The sequence below is a fragment of the Protomyctophum bolini genome (assembly GCF_963924005.1).
Source record: "Protomyctophum bolini genome assembly, chromosome: 17".
Taxonomy (NCBI): Eukaryota; Metazoa; Chordata; class Actinopteri; order Myctophiformes; family Myctophidae; genus Protomyctophum; species Protomyctophum bolini.
In genome coordinates this window covers 21,455,607-21,476,051 of record NC_137878.1, presented here as the reverse complement: position 1 = coordinate 21,476,051, position 20,445 = coordinate 21,455,607, and the positions used below count along the sequence as shown (strand labels likewise).

The 20,445-nt window shown below is 44.6% G+C and overlaps 1 protein-coding gene across 1 annotated transcript in view; it reads right to left on the bottom strand.

Moving 5' to 3' along the window:
• angpt2b (angiopoietin 2b) overlaps positions 1 to 19,585 on the bottom strand; it is a 28,329-nt gene extending 8,744 nt beyond the window's left edge. The window contains exons 1-5 of the mRNA XM_080786989.1: positions 18,484 to 19,585; positions 11,257 to 11,412; positions 7,944 to 8,065; positions 4,703 to 4,935; positions 4,187 to 4,305 (exon numbers count right to left, since the gene is read on the bottom strand). Of these exons, the coding sequence (XP_080643115.1) occupies positions 4,187 to 4,305; positions 4,703 to 4,935; positions 7,944 to 8,065; positions 11,257 to 11,412; positions 18,484 to 18,864 (1,011 nt within the window). The 5' untranslated portion in view covers positions 18,865 to 19,585. The remainder of the gene's footprint in view (positions 1 to 4,186; positions 4,306 to 4,702; positions 4,936 to 7,943; positions 8,066 to 11,256; positions 11,413 to 18,483) is intronic.
• Positions 19,586 to 20,445: the final 860 nt, after the last annotated feature.

Below are 20,445 nucleotides of genomic sequence, written 5' to 3'. Positions count from 1 at the left end.
GCATTGTCAGTAAATCCTAAGTGTTCATTTCATTCTGAGAGTGTAAAATGGACCCACATTGACAATAAGTCAATTTCTTACTAATTCACACACTTTTTGGGGAAGTGTGAGAGTATAACCCAGAGGAGAAGTGCACACACCACCGTGTTGTGTGAGTCAAAAGGCCCAGAGACACACCATTTTTATTTATTTTGTACTTTACGAGTATTTCCAATTTTAAATCATTATACTGTACTTCTACTCTACTACATCTAAAAGGCAAATAATTGTAGTTTTTTGTATGCTACTATAATTATTTGAAAACTTGAGTTACTAGTTACTTAGGGATATAACCATATACTTCTAGCTCACAACGCGTCACTTTCCAAGTTTGTAGATAGCCCACAACATGCTAAGAAACGAGACATTCAGCACAATGAGTATTACTTTAAGTCTATTTTGATACCAATACTTTTGGGCTTTTAACTGAACTACATTTGGAATACAGAACTTGTACTTATAACACACTTGCGAGTAAAAAAAACGATGATATGACCCAGGTGGGGTGGAAAAACGAACATGTCAGTACACAGTGCTATGAGGGAGATGGAGACGTCTGCAGTCTTTAGTTACAGGCAGTGTTTTTGTTCTTACTTGACCGTGCATTTGCCAAATGTAGACATCTTTGCAAGGACAAACAGTGTAATGAATTACACCCACTCATCTCGTGACAGGAATTGAAATGTATACTCGTTAGGGGAACAGCTTTTTAACAGCTCAGTCTCTCAGGATTCCCATGTAACCCTTAACTCCACAGTGGATGAATGACTGGTTCCAGTGGGTGGTAAGATTAGATGGCGTTTTGTTACTGTGAGCCCCTATGATCTTGGAAACACTGTGCAGTCTTAACACTTTCTGGCCACAGAGTTAGTTTTTATTGGTGTTTTTAAATTCTTCCCATGCAGTGCGGGCAGCTCAAATCAATCAGCTTTGTGAGCAACAGTCCCTATTCTGAAGCGGTTATTGTAAAACACTCAATTTTATTCATTTATGCACTTCGCTGTCAAATTGAAACTACATAAGGCCGACCACAAAGAAGACATTTGCATGATCATTTGTCAATGCTCATGGTCGATTTGGGGGGCGGGGGGGGGGGGCAACATTGTTTTAACGCTATACTTTTTTCAGAAGATATCTAGACAAATTTGCCGAAATACGGACAACTTCAGCCCTTTTCAACCTATGTTCATGAGAATGTAAAGTGCTTTATAAATAAAATGCATTGTTATTATTATTATTATTATTATTTATTATTATTATTACAGGTAGCCATGCCCGAGAGAACGATATTTGATTAATTTGCCTTTATCTGGAGTTTAAAAATATATATTCTGTTGATTTTAGCATTGTTGTTAGCCCCCGCTAGCCTCCATGGAAGAAACAGGCAAAATCCGTAATTGTCCTTTCACAGACTATACTAACACAATGGCTCATAATGCACTCAAAATGCAAGGAGATAATTGGTCCTCACTAATGTTCATGATAAAATAGCACTTTTTGTCTGTGTCTCATAGGATGGCTGTGGGCAGTTCAGAAGCCCCTTCCAGTGACATCATCGATGGGGAATTCAAGCTAATATAGAAACTGCAGGCTTTCTATTCCTGAAAAGTTACAATGCAATAATGGAAGCCATCGTTCTCACGATAACAATCTAAACATTTACAGTATATATTTTTAATATACATTTTTGAGTGGGGCAACCACTACTATAGACAGCTATGTGTGTGGCTGTGTCCTTGGGTCCTTGTGTCCGAGCACGAAAAAGTGTTATAGCGTTTGTTCACCACCAAGTGTCACTGTTGCACAGCCTAACACACAGACACACACAGGCCAGGGAGGAGGGCTTGTGCAGTGCAATGCAGTGCAGTGCCACTCACTTCAGACGGGTCAGATTTTTTAAATATCTGCCTTACGATGATGTCACTGGAAGACGGGTTTCTGATCTGCCCACAGCCCTCCTATGAGACACAGACTGAGTAGAACAAATGTGGTTATTTTATCATAGACATTAGTGAGGACCAATTATATGAATATACTGTGGGTTGAAAAGTGGTGAGGTCGTCCTTTAATGTGGTTAACATAAACGTTTAATTAAATTTCTATATAGTGATGATATTATTGTCGTGCATAATTCTGCATATCCATATAGCGTTACATAAAGAAGTTATGTGAGTATAGTCTCTCATCTGCCTCATTCCATTGCCATTTATTCTAACCATGCACCTCGATCATTTACATTTTATACTATACTTTACTTCCTTGATCATTGAAAATGGTTGTGCAAAACATTTTTTACTCTTTGAATTATCAAACATAAATATCAAAGCATTTCATTTGGGGGGAAATATAGTCTGTTTTATCTGACCAGAAGCAAGGATAAAACAAAGCTCCACCGGTCATATAAATAAACTCAAAAGCAGAGTCATGCCGTCCTCCCCAGCAAATCCAACCCTAGATATTCTGACTGGCTTTCAAATCATCACCCCTTCTCATCCTCACTGTCTAACTCACATCCTGGCTTGAGGCTCAGCTGCAGCAGAGACGATGCCTCATAGCTGACAGGTATTAGCTATAGGTATTGGTGTTTTTTTCTTATGTTTTTGGATACCTCCTAAAAGGGACCTCTATTTTTTCTACAGTATTTCTCAACTGTGTTGTGCTGCAAAATATTTATTTTTCCAGCCACTTCCCAGAATAGGACTTCTAGGTCAACATGGCTCAATGTTTGCTTTTTCCCCCTCAGAACATTGAGACAAATTTTGTTATGCTATGATTATTTTCTGGCACATTCTCTCAATGTCAGTGTTTCTTGAATGCAACAGACTCTGTGAATATATATTAAAAATAAGAGTCTCTGAAGATCCTTTCCCAAAAGTGTGATTTTGACCAGAACCATATTTAATTTTCCAAATCCTCACATGATTTCATTTAGGGGCCAAATCTATTCGAGTGAAATGCGAGAACCCAGTCAACCAGACTGTGTGTGTGTGTGTGTGTGTGTGTGTGTGTGTGTGTGTGTGTGTGTGAATACATTTACAAGCAGTAGCAGAGTACTTGGACTTTTTTCATTAGTTTTACTTTACTATTTGTAAATAGATTCCTAGATCAATACACATACATATGGATAGCTACTGTATATAGGCTATGGACAAATGCTGTTTTCCAGTTAATTTCACTTATGGAAATGATATGCACGTTTCTCTTTTGATCACAGATGCATGGCCACTATGTGGGCAAATCTGCATCCCGCATAAATATGAGATGTGCAAAACCGCATGCTGCAGAGAAAGCAGGGCAATTTAAAACTGCCCCACTTGAATGCTACCACCCAGTTTGCCAGCCACAAAGGAATTTCATGGCATAGATTGAAAGCACAGATGATTGTGGGTATAGTATAGAAGACGCATGCGGCATGCGTCTATGGAAGCGTATTGGCCCCAGCTGGCAGGAAACACATGGCACCAGCGCCAAACACCTGGCTGCTTTTGCCCACAGGAAATGAGGAGGAAGATGATTGGGGGGAAAATAGAGGGGGCAGCAAGCTAGCAAACGAGTAATTAATAACAAAACTAAGAACTTCGGAGGGCTTTTTCCCCTATCAGACCAGCACCCATGCCAAGGTTGTTCGATTTTAATCTACTGCAGAGAACTGCTGGTGTGGGCCATGGTTGAGTTAGCATGGCTCAGCTACTTCAGGTCAGGGCAGGGGGGGGGGGGGGGCTCTCAAGCTGTTCTGATTTAACATTCAACTGCACACTCAGTCACCAGGCAGCAGGCCTGCAGGGCACCGTGCTCCTGTTGCTTATTATTTCAGCGCTCCATACCCAAACATGACATTTCCATCAACCTCTACGCCATAAAAGACCAATATAATGGCATTACGCTGAAACTGTGTGTACCTTCCGCAGTGTATTGTTGCCCATGAAAGTGATCGAACCTCTGCGTGGCCGTATGCCGTTTGTTTAGTTTCTTAGTTAAGCCATACATTAACCGCTGACTCGAATAGTCGAGAAAATCAATCAGCCAGTGCAGCACAATGGGATAGAAATGCCTCACAATAAAAGTTCCCCATGTGAGGGTTGCCATGTCACACTCGATCCGTGTTTTATTTAGCAGAAAACGCTAATGGTTTCTGGAGACCTATTACCTTGACGGTCTGTGTGGAATTGGCCAGTCGTATGCTGTATATCCCATCCTCTGTCATCCCTGATCTCAGAATCTCGGTGCAATCCCGGAAACTGGTTGGCTCCTCTCTGGCAGCGATCTCTACAAAACACATTCAGATGGAACGTTTGGGATACTCACTTTATCGACTAAAACCGCTGACTGACATTAAAATCCCAGATTTATGAGGTTTTTTATTTCATTTATGGCTTTCAAGTTCAAGTTCTAGCATTTTTATTCGACATTCAGCCATTTGAATACAGATTTTGAAAGAGAAATATGTACATTTTCCCCACTTTTCCATAAGTTATATTCTTTTGAGAATCACAGCTTGCAAAAAACTATATAACTGACTGAATACACTAAAACTTACACATAACCATATATATATAACATGTTCAAAAACATAGCCAATCTAAGCCCACAGCACGTTGCATCACTATGCGTTGTCAGCTGGCAGATCGATGTAGTGTAGCCTACAGGACTTGAGTTGTGTTACCGTTGCAGTGGCTGACCATCGAGAGCAGCTGCTGAACCGTGGCCGAGAGCGCGGCCTGCTGCCTCTGGAGGAGGCTGCTGTTGAGGGTGGAGCTTCCCAGCTCGCCCTGGAGCTGGCTGACCAGCTGACTCTGCCTCTCCAGCACGTCTTGGAGCTGCTGCTTCTCCGTCTGCAGGCGCTGCAGCTCCCTCACGTACTGGCCCTCCAGCGCTAGCAACCTCTGCTCCAGACCACTGGCAAACACAGAGAGGCCGGAGAGATGAGTTAGTTACTTAGTTACTTAGTTTATCTCGGCCATGGTTTAACACAGCAGTTGTATATACAGAATAACGGTGAACAAGTTGGAATTGACCGAAAAGGAATGGGCTGAAGCCGAAGCTCATTGTGCCTACCTTATTAATATTTAAAGTAGTTGTTACATAAAAAATGGAAACAAAAGCAAAAAAAAATGAAAACCAGGTCTCAACTTCAAAAGGATGCTGCACTTCTTACAAATGGTGGGAGTTGGAAAAGAATCCCCCCTCCACCCCCCACACACACACAAACTGCACCCTAATCCTGTTTTATCTTTATACTATGTATACCTTTCAGCCCTTCAAGTCAGTCAACTCCTCAATCTTCGAAAGTAGATTTCTAAACCTTCTGCATATAGGAAGCTGTCATAATTTTTTTCCTTAAAGTATTTTGAATGTCCATTTCTGCCAAGCAGCAAGCTACTGTATATATATAGGCTTTACTTATTACTGATTTACAATAGGACTTGTGAAAAGTAAGTGTGTGTGCGGGAGGGGCGGATTACGATTACTGTAGACATCTGCTTTATTTTCTGCTGAATTTCAGCTCTTCTGACATACAGACTGCTATAGGCGGAGGCTGTTTAGAACCGTGTGAGCCAGCAGTGTGTCTCCAGAGAGACTGCTCCCTCGGTGGCATTGCCCCGGCTGCGATGAGGGATGAGTTATAGACTACAGGCTGAGAGTTTCATCGGGCTAACGCCACAGAAACACCTGTACAGCAGCGATGTTCACAGATGGGCCTGAAAGCGAGCGCTCTCAATCACAGCCACGGGGCAACGATCTGACTGTGTGTGTATGTACGGGCGCACGTGCGTGAGTTGTGAGAGTGTTGCAAAAGGTCTGCAGCTTCAAATGAACGTAATAAATCTGTGCTGCATGATCGTTATGGCTCTGACTAATGAGTGCAATAGATATTTATTGAAACAATCCAACCATCCAGATTGAATGAGTTGCTTTTGCAGCCCTGCCCCTCCCTTCGTGCACACACACACACACACACACACACACACGCGTGCACACACATTCACCAATGCTAGTCAATCTCTCACTACACAAGCTTGCACTCTTCATGAGCCCAGGGAGAGAAAGTGTATTGTCGATTCACATAGATTCCCAAAGGCACACTTGATGAGGGTCTACTGTTGTTTTGATCTGTTTTTTTTTTCTTTTTCGTTTGTTCTCTCACCTCGGGTGCAGAGGGAAAGGGTTGTCTCTACTCTCATGATACAGCCAAAGACGGTTTGATTTGCTATAGGGCCAAGTTCAATACAGGACATTTGGATTGCATTACATCATGGGTGTTCAAACTGACGCGCTAACAACCGTGTAATGTGGATCTATTGCAATTAGATGACCCCCCCCCCCCCCCCTCTCTCTCTCTCTCTCTCTCTCTCACTGCAGAGGAGCTGCTCTCGCTGCTGCAGTTCCTCCCCACTGGTGTTTTATTTAGTCACTGTCAGACAGCAGTGGTGTGTTTCCAAATGTCTATACTTTCTACTCTACATGTCAGAAGCAAATATAATATTTTTTAATCCACTACAATTACTTGTACACGTTTGTTGATTTAAATTATTATTACAAAAGACACATTAACCACAATCAGCCCTATATGTATAACAAAGGCTATTTACAAAGCTCACAACGTGTCGCTTTCCCATTGTAAAATGGGACATTCTGCATAGAGTGCTTTTTAACATAGTGTAATGGCCGGCTACGGCTTCAGCCAATAGGAGAGACTTTGGCGTGGGACTTCCACACAATGTGAATACTTTTGTACTTAAGTACATTTTGAATACCTAGTATTTGTGTATTTCTACATTGTGGTATTGGCACTTTTACTTTAAGTTAAAAATGTGAGTACTTCTTCCACCACTGTCCTTGCATGTCCATATTTTAGCTTTTATACTTGGCCGAATAAATGTGTCGTACAAAAGTAGCTACCCTATCTACAAACTCACGTGTGTTGCATTGCATATTTTTTGAAAACCTTTTGAAAGCTTTGAAAGCATTTTTTCACTTATGATGGCATACTCAAAATATTGAAATTCTGTCTGTAGATTGTATAGAGTAGTAAAGTTATTAACGAAAAGTATTGACAAAAGCTTTTGACTGAATAATTACATTTGAACATTTTTTTTCCATTTTTTTTTTTGCTCGGAAGCAGCGATGTGCTTTTTAACATTTTTATAGTTGGAAGCGTTTCACAGCCTTTACAGAATGGGCAGTGGTAGTCACTCACAGCATGCCCTCAAAGTGCTTATTTATCTTGTGCCTGACCTTCTTGATCGCGTATGTCCAGATCATGCCGATTGCCCTTTATAAGACGTGTTCATTTATTTACATGCCAGGGTCCATGTGTCATGAACATGAAGGACGAAGGGCCATAGGGCCAAAACACGGGGCCAGATCTGTAACAGGTGTCGGCAGAGAGCTGCGGCCGTCACACTTGGTAGCACAGATGGATGGAATGAATAACAACCCAGATAGGGAGGTATGGGGAGAGAAAACAAGTGCTTCCATCACGCCGCCCGCCTGCCTGTCCTTAACCCCTGCATCTGCAACTGGCCCCGGCTTGACCTTGCGTTCTTAGAGAGAGGAATGGCGAAACCACTCCATCACACGTCCGCCCCCTTCCCCTTCCTCCCACTCGTCCCCCCGCACATGCATGTACACATGCATGCACTCGCACACACAAACACGCACATGCAGGATATATGACCATTAAGAGCACTCGCTCCCTGTGGTTCCTGTCCATGGAGCAGGGTAAGACATGTTATTACAGTTGGTTCGTCTAATTTACTGTATAAAGGACAATATTAATAACGGTAATAAAACTGTTCAATATGGACTTTTTTCCCCCCACTTAGGCACTTAAGACGTATATCTGGAGAATGGCAAAGCACTTGGAATATTGTTTCTATAATCTATACCAGGGTAGCGGTTACCTGTTTTTGTCATTGAGGCGTGAGATCTCCTGGGTCTGCTGGAGAATGTGTTTCTCCAAGCGGTTGGTGGACAGCGAGTACTCAAGAAGCTGGATTTCCAGGCGACTCGTTTGGTTCAACACCTACAGTGTAGATTGGTACAGACAGGGGAATGGATTGACAGATAGAAGGGTGGTTAGTCAGTGTTTAGATACACATTGAATCGTGTGGGTCTCGGGATCCACAGGGGAATGCTCCAGTATGTTTTGTTGTCTTTTTGTCATCAATCACATCACAGTTGCTCTGTGACGTAGCCAAATCACACCTCCACCGACCCAGAGCCATGGAAAGGAGAGTTCTGACAGTGAGGGCGTTTCAACAGCCCGGTCACTCTAATGCCCATAGACTCCAAAGCATTCCTAAACTTCTGGCTCAGGCCTTTGTCACTCTTCGCCAATAGAAGTCTATGTAGTGGCAACATCTTATTCAACAACAACAAAATATTCTAAGTTTTGGGTCTGAGAGGCTAATGTCGTCAAATGGTGGTCCGTGGCTCAAATGCCGAATAAATAATGGGCCTTGACATGAAACGGGTTGAAAACCACTGTACTATAGCATGGAGAGGACGGCCATGATGACTCCTCTCCCATGTCACTGGCAACTCCTGGCGTTGGCACAGGTCCAGGAGTGGGCTTCTTTTTAGTGGGCAGAATGACGACAGGGGTGACCCTGGTGTGGTCGCAATATAACAGTGACGTCCGGTTTTGGCGCAGTAAACAGTGATGTCTGGAGTGACGTGACAGGCTCAGCTGTTTAGTATCAGTAACATCAGGGACTCTTGGACTTGAACTTGTTGCAGAATTGCTTTTGTGCTAAACGTTACCGCACGCCACGGCAATTTCAAATTACTGTACCAGAGTGTGTCATCCTGCACGGAGCAGAGATACGTTAGCCTGGCTAATAAGCCATACTCGTATCACACAGCTGCAGGCAATTGTTTTTTGCCAATGGCAGATTCGCGTCTGGCTTATTAGCCAGGCTAGAGATACATCCCCTGTTGTTCGAATGTATAACGTTAACTCTCAGCACTGTTGTTCATTTGGTAAAGGTACTGTAACCCCTTCACTATAGGTTCAGTAGGCTGCGCCAAGAGAGAACAGTTGAACATGACCTTCCTCAGCCGGTACAAAGTACTGTCCCGCAGTTCAGTAGGAGAGCATCAGAGAAGCACTTGCATTTTTCTTTGTCACAGTCCCAGATGTCGTTCGGTTCACCACATCTTGGCACAGAATCCCACATTCAGCATTCACGCATACTGTAAGCTGTCGTCTGTGTTTGTTCAGGATGTCTCCGGTATTGTTCAACAGCAACAAGATTAATACATTTTGTATTAAAGACCTGAGGCTGATTCTAAATATGTCTTCTAAATCGTAACAGTATTCTGAAAAAAATCGTATCTCATATATCAGCGGTGGTCAAACTTATCCATGTCACTCTCAAGAATGATCTGTACCAAGAACCCCAGAAGCAAAGATTTTAGTTAAAAATGTTCATTATAAAATTTAAATTCAAGGATTTTTCAAAAATAGCAGATCTACAAGCTCATAGTGTGGCACGAAGCTACTGTATGAGCTTGTGTACATCTTTTGAATAACCAATGTAAGAGACTGGTCATTCTAAACCTGAGCCAAGGCCCAGTGCAATGATGTCAGACTTAGATGTGTCACTTATCTCCATATATGACGTTCCAGCCAGGCGTCCTGTGACGCGCTCTAAATGTATTTTCCTTTCTACTTTCTACTGCTCCACCTGCCCGGCCTCCTGCCGTGCATTATAGTGAACGGGAAGCAGATCAAAAGCTAAGCTAACAAATCTATAATGTTGCACACTTTTCTACAAGGCTCATGATGTGCGCCTTTATCAACCCCCCCTCCTCCCCCCCGCCCGAGGGTCATGTTTTGAAGCCGCGATGAAAGCGGCAAAAAATGTTTATGCAGGTTGTGTTACGCTTGCATCACAGGGACGTTTATGTTCACCGAATGAAAGTACAGCGTGATCAAAACAGGCCCAATCTGTAATAACAGCTCTGTGGCACGATTAGACATCTGTGTTGTGATACTGCCTTTCATGTTTTAACCCATTCAAACCGGGAGAGAATCTGTGTCATTTTAGATTTATTTGGCTATAAATAGCAGATGTACTGTACAAGCTCATAGCGCGTCACTTCGTGCCGTGCTATATGAGCTTGCAGATCTGCTATTTTTGAGAAATCTTGGATATTTGTGCAAAACTTTGAATAGGTCTTTAACTAAAATTTGCTTCTGGGGGCAAAATATCCCTGCATGGAACAAAATATTTTGAGATGGGGGTCGGCGGACAATAATGCTGGGGGTCCTACATAAAATGTTTTTGACAACATACTTTTGGATTTAGAAGATGATTTAGAGAAGATATGTTTTTGTTGAAACGGCCTCAGGTCTTAATGGTTTAATTGGCTTGTTGTTTATAGCCACCCATCAGCTCATTGTGTCAATCAGTGTCATGTAGAACCTATACATACAGCCCGTTTCAATCAGTGTCATGTAGAACCTATACATACAGCCCGTTTCCAATCAGTGTCATGTAGAACCTATACATACAGCCCGTTTCAATCAGTGTCATGTAGAACCTATACATACAGCCCGTTTCCAATCAGTGTCATGTAGAACCTATACATACAGCCCGTTTCAATCAGTGTCATGTAGAACCTATACATACAGCCCGTTTCCAAGCAGCAGCATGGATGTCGGTATACCTCTGCTGACGTGTGAGGTCATCTAATTAGCTACTAATCCACGTCTTGACCGCTGACATCATGCTTCTTGAGTTTGTGTGCAGCATGTTGTGTGATATCTCTAAAGGATTTAAAGTCCTTTAATTCAAATTACTGCAGGGCTTCCAGAGTACAGTCTCGCAAGACAGACTGTTGGCTCTTGCACAATTTTCAAATCGTCACTGCCGGGTGAAAATCGCATTATATCCAAAACATGCCGATCTACAAGACGTGTTGTTAGCTTGCTATTTATAGATATTTTCACTGTTTGCCTGACACAGTTTTATAATAATAAGTAATAAGCCATATAATAAGTATGGCATTAATTTGCGATAAAAAAAAACATAACAATTTGAAAACTGGAGGTATGAGGTTTCCTCCCGAAAGCAACAAAATGCTTCCACCTAAACCGTCTGTACATCGGAAGCACTGGAGCTTCAAGGTACTGAGACTCTATGACAACTCCAACTAGGCCTGCACCTTTTTAAAACAACATTTCCTGCTTTTATTTAGTCGTTTTACCTGTGTCTCGACGTCCGTTAGCTTGCGAGTCTGTTCCGCCGACTGGCTGAGGAGGTTCGTCCCCATCTCCAACATGGCGGCCGTCTGGGTGTGGACGGCGTTCCTCGTTATCTCCTCCATTCCGGAGCGCACGTTCTCCTGAATGTAGTTCTCCAGCTGTGCAGAGAATAGTTCAAAACACATGGATTACACCATGCAGTCACACATTGTAAGAATTAGTGGTTTTGCAACCACTTTAAAACCCGCCATGTGTCCTCTCGGGGAAACGCATTTGTTTTTAATATTTTCACACAATTTTCGCTGTGACCTCACCCACTGCTGTATACAGTAGCTTGGGGGACTCTGTCACATTATTGTAGCATTGCTACTAGTCATCCAGAATAGGAGTTGCCTGGCTTGCCTGCTTCTGCAATCTGCACAGGCTGTGATGTAAAAAAAACTAAAAACAAAAAAATGTTTCACAGTGGATTAAAATCTACCACCCTTTTTTAAATTGGCAAATAGATCATATTGGCTGGCAGTCGCACCTCCTAATCTGGAATCACAATGCTACGTGACTGACTCCTGGAGCTACAGCGAGGGGGGAGGTCATGCATGGGACTGTATAAAATAGGGCTTAAGTGGTTAGTCTCTGCAGTGACAGTCATACTGATGATGATGATGATGATATCTCAGTTTGACAACAGTGTTTTGACAGTATGAGAAGGAGGCAGTTGAGGTGACATTGAATTGGCTGCTCCTCTGCAGCCCGGTATCCCCCTAAGCCTTAGGGCCTAAAGGCAACGTGTTAATATCTCTATCCATCAATTTATCCCTCTCTCTTATACGCTCTGTGGCTTTACCTAAGGCAAATGGCAAGCTCGCATTAATGAAATGAACTAATATGTAATATGCACAATGGTGCAAGTGTAACAATTAATGGCATTTCAGAAATGCAGCATGATTGCAGTGTACCCGAGTGGCTGCCGCGTGACATTTGTGACCAGGACTTAAGGGACACTTGTTCACATACCCTCGAATCAATCAACTGGCTCGGGAGCAAGAAGGGCAAATGGAAACTAATTTTATTCCATAGCTGTAGATAAAAATAGAGTGCCATCCATCTCGCAGCAATAAACAGATTATTTTATTAATGCGGTTGTTTTGAGTTAATGGCATATGTGAGACGAATCCCGCCACTAGCGCTCATGGCGCTTTAGTTGAAACGTTTACCAGTCGTGAGCTATGGAATTTCGTTGGGCGTTTAACGGGCGGCAGCCTGTGCCTCGTCAGAAAGCGGAGTGGGTTATGGAAGGGAAGACATTAATATTTATGCTGTTCCAGGGAGAACAGGATCAGACTTTCACTCACTAAATCCCTTTGCTGGAAAATGAAGTCACTAAACGAGTGCATATTCACAATTATCCACCTAATGAGTGGCTAATCACGAATGAGTGGCTAATCGTGAAAGAGGAGGCACATTTGTGGGAATATAATAAGGCGTGACCACCACATTTATTTATTATTTTCTTATTATTGTTTTTATTATGTTTTTTTCTGGGGAGTGTAAGCTAATTAGAGCAACCAATAGAGATGAAATGGCAAGTAAATCGCTTGCAGTAATCTCTTTCTCTCACTCCGAGTCCTTTTCACTCTCCACATGAATCCATCTCACACATTTTTGATGACTAAAGCTCAATTTGCGCCGGAATACTGCGTTGCTTGCCGGAAATAGCCAAACTACTGCAGGCTCACAGCCAGTTGACGATGGAACGCGCCGCGAGCCTGTAAATCGTCTATTTTTGGGGGGGCGCGTGACGGTGTCGCAAGACGGAGCATAAAATGGAGCATGAGGCATCAGTGGACCGGAGACGGATCCTTTCATGGTGAATGCCATGCAGAGATTACCAGAGGATTAGAGTCATTTCCAAAGGAGGACAACTGGAGATCCGTGTGACATAATGGGCCTCCATTATTGAAGCCGCTATCTGAAGCCAGTCCTCATCAAAGTGTTCCTATTAAACCCCGCCGTGATGGAGTCCATGGCTTCACTAGTATTCTCCCCCTCTCCCCGCATGCCAAAGGCCTGATCTAAACTGGAGACTTTGCTCTTTTTTTCTCTCAGAAGTGGCAATATCGGGCCAGATAATCCATGGCGGGAATGTAGCGTCATTCTGTCATCAGTGTGTCTAAGCAGGACAGCAGGGGGTGCCTGGCCGGCACCGAGGAAAGTGGAGGATTTGTATTGCTTGATAGCTTAATTGCTGAGTGAATGATCAACGGCTTTGTTCACTCGCTCAGTTACACAGGCGGATGGAAGACGCCCATCTGTGGGATAGGCCTGCCAAATGTTAATGACGGATCAAGGTGGGGTAGATCTGATGGGTAGGAATATCACACTGAGATCTGACCGATGCTTCACGGAGACGTGACAGCACACACACATGTACTCCTCAATGGGAAAGAATGAGGTCATGAAGATATTGGGTATTATGCCGGGCTTTTTACACGGGGAGCGATGCTACACCCGTGTACACTCACTTTGTTGCACTGTGATTCTCACTGTGCTCCTCATGTGAATAGATTAGTTTCTGCATGCCGTATAGAAATAACCTTAACACAAGTCGACTCTCGACACGGGCGGGTGAGCACTGAGCACGAACGTGACAATTTCACAGCGGTGAAAAAGGCAGATCTACAAGCTCCGGACGCATTGTGTGTATAAGGGCTTTACTTGCAGGAGAGGAGGAAGAGAGAGAGAGAGAGTGTGGAAATTAAAGCGAAAGAAGAAATGGAATGCAAATTAGTGAATAAAATAAGAAAACCCTCCTTTGGAGGCCACAGCGTGTATGAGTGCAGCCTCCATGAAGCATAGCAGAGCGAGTGAACCAGGTCACCAGCCACCTTGATCCCCTTGCAATATTACTGTGTTCGCATGATCTGACATGAGCCGTCCTAAAGCCAGTATGAAGGAAAACCCACACACAGCACAGCACAGAACAGCCCCTCCACAAGCCCCCCCCCCACCCCAAGGAAAGCATTGCACTGTTGAATCCTCAGTGTTACTTTCACACTGGGTGTCGAAATGTAAACATGTTTGCACTCTCCGAGTGCACTCTCCGACATGTCATCTGTGGAGGACTAGATGGTGGCGGGGGAGGGGGTTGAATGGGGACATGTCATCTGTGGAGGACTAGATGGTGGCGGGGGAGGGGGTTGAATGGGGACATGTCATCTGTGGAGGACTAGATGGTGGGGCGGGGGGAGGGGGTTGAATGGGGACATCTGTGCATGAAACTTTGAAGAAACTCGTGGCGAAGGAATCTGCAGCCCACAACCACTTGCAGATCCCATTTCTGAATTTTGTGTGTGTGTGTGTGTGTGTGTGTGTGTGTGTGTGTGCGCGCGTGTGTGATTGTTTTGAACAGCATCATAGTGAGGTTCACTGGAAGGGCTGTAGCATCGCGGGGGTGCTTTGACAGCGAGTCAGCTAGTTTGGCATAAACGCACAAATGCACGCACGCACACACACACACACACACACACACACACACACACACACACACACTTCCCTCCATAATACATAACCCAGTCTTCCTGAATGCTATAGCAACAATCAGTGAGGTGTTGAAAAGCCTTTTCCATGCAGGGTTAAAGGCCACTGTACTCGGCCTAAATGTCGGAAACTTTGCACTCACGGGGTCTTGCTTTGTTTGTTTGGGAGTCCCACCAGCACAGCCATCAGTTATGCATGGCTTTGGCCTGGGCTCTGAAAAGGTGTCGAAAGGTTTCAATCTCCATGTTCCGGACGGCAGGCACCGTATAGACAAACTGCAGTAACAGACCCACAGACCTGTTTGGCTTGTGTCTCCGCTGAGCTTTCCCCTCAGATGGAAGGCATAAAACTGGCTCTCGTCAACCTCCATGACAGGTCGTATCAAGGCAGGCTGGGTGGAGGACAGAGAGAGAGAGCCAAACTGCCAGATGGGAGCGTTTCTTTAGAAGGGTGGTTCTTCAAACTTGTTTCATTTTGAGGACCCGCATAACTCTCAGAGTGACAGACCTGCAACGGTCCATTTGGAAGCACCTGAAGGGAGCCTGAAGCTTCACAGGACCCCACATTGAGAACCACTTTCTTGGAACACTGGCTCTCAACACCCACCAAAATAATCATAATCATTTGAACCCCCCCCCCCCCAGATTATAGTTTTGTTAATCCCACAGGGGAATTTCACCTATAGCTGATGGCTGTTCAGGTGGTTGCTCAGGTTAGTGGTCAGGAATATGTTACTAAACTCCCGCGCCGCCCACAAATCGAACCCTACACAGTACACACACACACACACACACACACACACACACACACACACACACACACACACACACACACACACACACACACACACACACACACACACACACACACACTCAGGGGAGCCTACACATGAGAGACAGGTTTCCAGCTCACAGCATGGTGTCGGACTGTGTGTGAAATCCATGCTTGGATGAGAGAGAGAGTGTGCATGCATGCACGCGTATGAGGAGGAAGAGAGTGGACAGACATTTTTGGAGTTCTAACATTGTGAAGGTACAATGTTAGAAACGCACATTCATCATGAATCCGTGTGGTGATCCCATCCAGATACATAGAACAAAATGAGATTTATTGAAATTATAGAGTGTGGAAAGAGAAGAGGAGGGCTAGGGAAGGAGTTCAAAAGAAAAGGGAGTGTGGGAAGCACGTGTGATGGAGGTGACAGAAAGACGGAGAGAAAGATTTTCCATTATAAAGAAAAGCCCCAATTGTCACGCGTGGAAAGTAACTCAATTGGATTCATGGAATTGGAGAGGGATTGGCTGGCAGGGCATATTCACATTGAAATGGTTACGGATGCCACGTTGTCCCTTTCATAGTGGCCATGTGAATCTACCCGTTACGCAGTCTTTGAAAGAGCTTTTCTACTTTTACCCGGGTAGTTTTCAACAAAGTATAAGCTTACTCCTATTTGAGTGACATTTTGGTAGTATTCAGCAGAAGATTATATTATTCCCTTGCCAATTTAAATTAACAATTAAGGCATTTAGCAGACCCTCTTATTAGAATAAATGGCATGGACATTTGTAAAGAAATGACTGCCTAAAAGAAAAGAGAATACCAGGTAAACATAAAACCTAGCATCTATCTAGCAACATGCCATCTACTGTACATACTTAGCATGTTTGTGCATGTTTGATTTCATAACGTACTGTATTTGAACAAGTAACCAACACACATCTGCAGTAGTATGTATATTAACTAGCATATCAAAAATAGTCAACACAAACTGAAACAAGGAATGAGGCAGGGGTGCTATAGCGGTTGAGTAACTTTCAACTGAAAATAAAATGATACTGCCTGTCGACTGCTGCTGCAAAAAAAATAACACTTTTGATACTCACCAAAACAAAGACGATGTTGTGGAGTTGAAAGCCTACTTTCCCTAGTGGACGCACTCTGCGAGACACGTATAAAAGGAACTTTTTGTCCAGAAAAGAAATCTTTTCACCGGAAGACAAAATATGTTTTAATTACTCCACTGCGCCCTCTACAGATATTCCTTCCGGTGAAATATTTTCTTCTCTAGCCAAAAAGTGCATTTTATACGAGTCGTGGGGTGGCTCAGAGTGTGTCCACTATAGGGAAAGTAGGCTTTTGACACACAAAACCATTGTTGTATTATTGAGTAGCGAATTAAATTGTTCGTTTTATTTTTGCAGCAGTCGACAAGCTGTGCTGCATTTCAACGCTATGGACAAGAACTAGCGCTTGAGGTGAGCTGAAGAGATGGCTTTGAGGATTATTGTATAACCTTAACATTATAACCATGAGAATAGAAACCATTCAACCAGTCTTTGACTGACAATAATGCAACGCTGATCCTGGGAGCTGATGACCTTAGCAGTGTATCGCACCACTTCAGTTGACTTGTTTCATAATAAGGGCCAAGTGGCACAGCAAAGGCCAGTGGCCCGGAGACCAGACGTGCTCAAATGTGCTTCCAGCAGATAAACAAATGTGCCGTCGCGTTATCTTTTTAGTGAAGTTTAGTGCAGGTCAGGGGAGTGTGTGTAGACTTTGCTTTATAAATGAAGCAAAGCATGTGGCTGAGCCTGCAAGCAAGAAAAGTGTGCGTGCGTGCGTGTGTGTGTGTGTGTGTGTGTGCGTGTGCGCGCTGCCGCCAGTGGGGGGAACACTACTTAAGCAGGTTTAACGGTCTGAGAAGCTTTTGGCGCTCTGATATTACTGAACTTCTTTCATTTTTTGTCTTTTCTCTTTTCTCATGCAACAGGGATTTGAAGCTACCCACTGGTCTTAAATACTGACACACAAGAAACACACACACACACACACACACACACACACACACAGTCACACACACACACACACACACACACACACACACACACACACACAGAGTACACAGAGTACACATGGATACACACCACATGTTGACGGAGACCCAGATGTGCACAAATCAAGCGTCAGGGAAAATCACTGAGCATAGGGAAGATGTGTGACAGATGCTGATATCAGAGAGTGAATTTCATAGACATACAGTATATTGTGAGATTGCATTTGACTCCTTGTGGTCTTTCTACTCCAGTCTAGAAATGTTCTGGCGAGAGAACACAGGACAGGATGAGGGCAGACACAGTGTACAAGCAGGAGCATAGGCTGGAGCTACTGTTACATTAAACAAGATAAGACTTTGTTTTGCGAGGATAATTCGGACCACCCCCCATCTTGACCACCCCCCAGGGGCAAATTTGGAAAGATGCTGAAATTGTCTCTAAATGATTGCACTTTCACACATTGAATATTAAATTTAGTTGGAATAGTAATTCATTTTATACTAAATCTGACATTTTACAATGTGTGAAAGTGCACTCCTTTAATTGTAATATGAATTGGTAGTAGGCCTAGTTCAGCCAAAAAATTACAATCAATTACACACACCCCATGAAGCCTTGAATCCAATAATTTGATGACGTATGACTCAGACAGAGTCATAACATTTTTGGCCCAGTAATGCAACTAAACAAAAATGTCCATGAATTCAAGGTTTCATGGGGTGTGTAATTTGTTGTAGGTCAACTACCGTACTCTACTAATCAAATAACTCCTACCACCATTTGTATATGTTGAATTAACGTATAGGGCTTTAATGTGCGCACGCCGTTTGGCTCTGCGCTCTCGTCCCGCCTTACCTTCTGCAGCCACAGCGTGTTGTTCTCCGTGGCGCTCTCCAGGTTCTCCAGCTTCCTCTCCTGCCAGGCGGCGGCGGCTCTGGCGTTGCCACCGCCACCGGCCTTGGCGCTGTCGTCGTCCCCCTGCTGCTCGGGGGCGGCAGCAGGCCGGTCAGGAGGAGGAGGAGGAGGAGAGTCCCTCTGGAGGGAGTTGGTGACCACCTGAGCGTCCTTCACGGGCCGCTGGCAGTGCTCCACCTCCGGCAGGACGAAGGTGTAGCTGCAGGGGCCGTGCTGCACGTGGTGGCGCTGCTGGCGGGCCGCGGCGACCCCCAGCGAGGCCGCCGCCGCCCACAGGTAGCCCAGGCAGGTCAGGTGGACGAGGGCCGGCGGGCCGCCCATCTCAGGGAGGGGGGGGGGGGGGGGGGGGAGAGGAGGGGACCGAGGGGAGGGGGAGGGCTGTTCCACCTGGCTGAGTCAGAAAGTGTGTCAGGTGATGTTCCTCTCTCTCTCTCTCTCTCTCTCTCTCTCTCTCTCTCTCTCTCTCTCCCTCTTTCTCAAAGTTGTCCCACAAGACGTTTGTGTTCCTGCTGGTCCTGGCTCCTGCAGACTCCAAAATCTGTTTTATCACTCTCTCTCTCTCTCTCTCTCTCTCTCTCAGCACGTCTCTGCGCGCCGTGACCGTTTTGCAAGAGCGAGTCGTCCTCTTCTGTCTGTTCTGCACACAGTTTCCTGACCCCTGCTCGCTCGCCGATTCCTCGCGAGGGCCGACGACAACGCGCCACACAACAGCAACAACACAACACAACACAACACAGGAAAAGCAGATTGTTTCCTATTGTAGTTCCAGCTGGTGCAGCTCGGTGCAGGTCAGGATAATAACAGCTATACCAACCCCTCCCAAATATTCATCTCTCTCTCTCCCTCTCTCTCCTGAGGAGTCACTTTTTCTCGCTCTCTCTTCTCTTTGAGCTGCTGGCATTCCACACACGCTGGGGTCGGAGGAGTGCAGTGGAGAGGAGAGGAGAGGAGAGGAGAGGACAGGAGCAGCAGGATTTGGGATGTTGGGTTAAGAGTGGTAAAGCTCTTAAAGTAGTGAGTCCACACACGCACGCACGCACGCACACACGCACACACACACACAAGAAACCTCCTTCAGCACATAATCACTCAACCACCCTTCTCTCTTTCTCTCACTCCCTCCCTCGGTCTCTTATGTCTGATTTGTACTTCGTTGCACGCGGGGTGTCGCACGCCAAAAATAGCACGTCTACGATAGCAGATGTTGTACGCGCTTGTAGATCAGCTATTTTCGGTTGTGCGGCACCCACGCACAACTAAATATAACTCTGGCTTCACTCTCTCTCCTGTATGCAGGAAGCCACAACAAAGCACACACAATGGAACAACTCTCTCTCGCACGCACACACACGCACGCACACGCGCGCACGCACCCTCTCTCTGTGTTTTCCTACAAGTGCTACAGTATGACCATGCATGTGTATTTTTTATCTACCCAATTATGTTTTTATTCTCAGCCCTTTTTTCCCTGGATTCTGTCACTACTATACATCCCCCCACCCCCATTGTTATCGCCAGCTGTGTTTTTTTTTTTTCCTTCATGATATGACCCCCCCGTCCCCTTTTAATAGTGGACCTAGTCAGTGTAATCAATCAGCCTGAATGGACCCAGGGCTGCATTGCAGCGGGTCAGGAGACAGCCACTTACATCCACACTGCTCCGTTTAATCCGTGGTGACATTAATTAAACAGCGCCTTTTTGAAAGAATGAGATGTGAAATTTTCATTGGCTAACGAGACAGGAAGCCACCCAGTCACAAACGTGACTATGACATTCTGTTTATTGCTTTGGCTGTGAACGTAAATCCCCAGACAACAACAAAGTCAGAAGTGGAAACATCCTAGCTTTTCTCTGTCCATCTCTATCTCTCTGTGTCTCTGTCTTTCTCTGTCTCTCTGTCT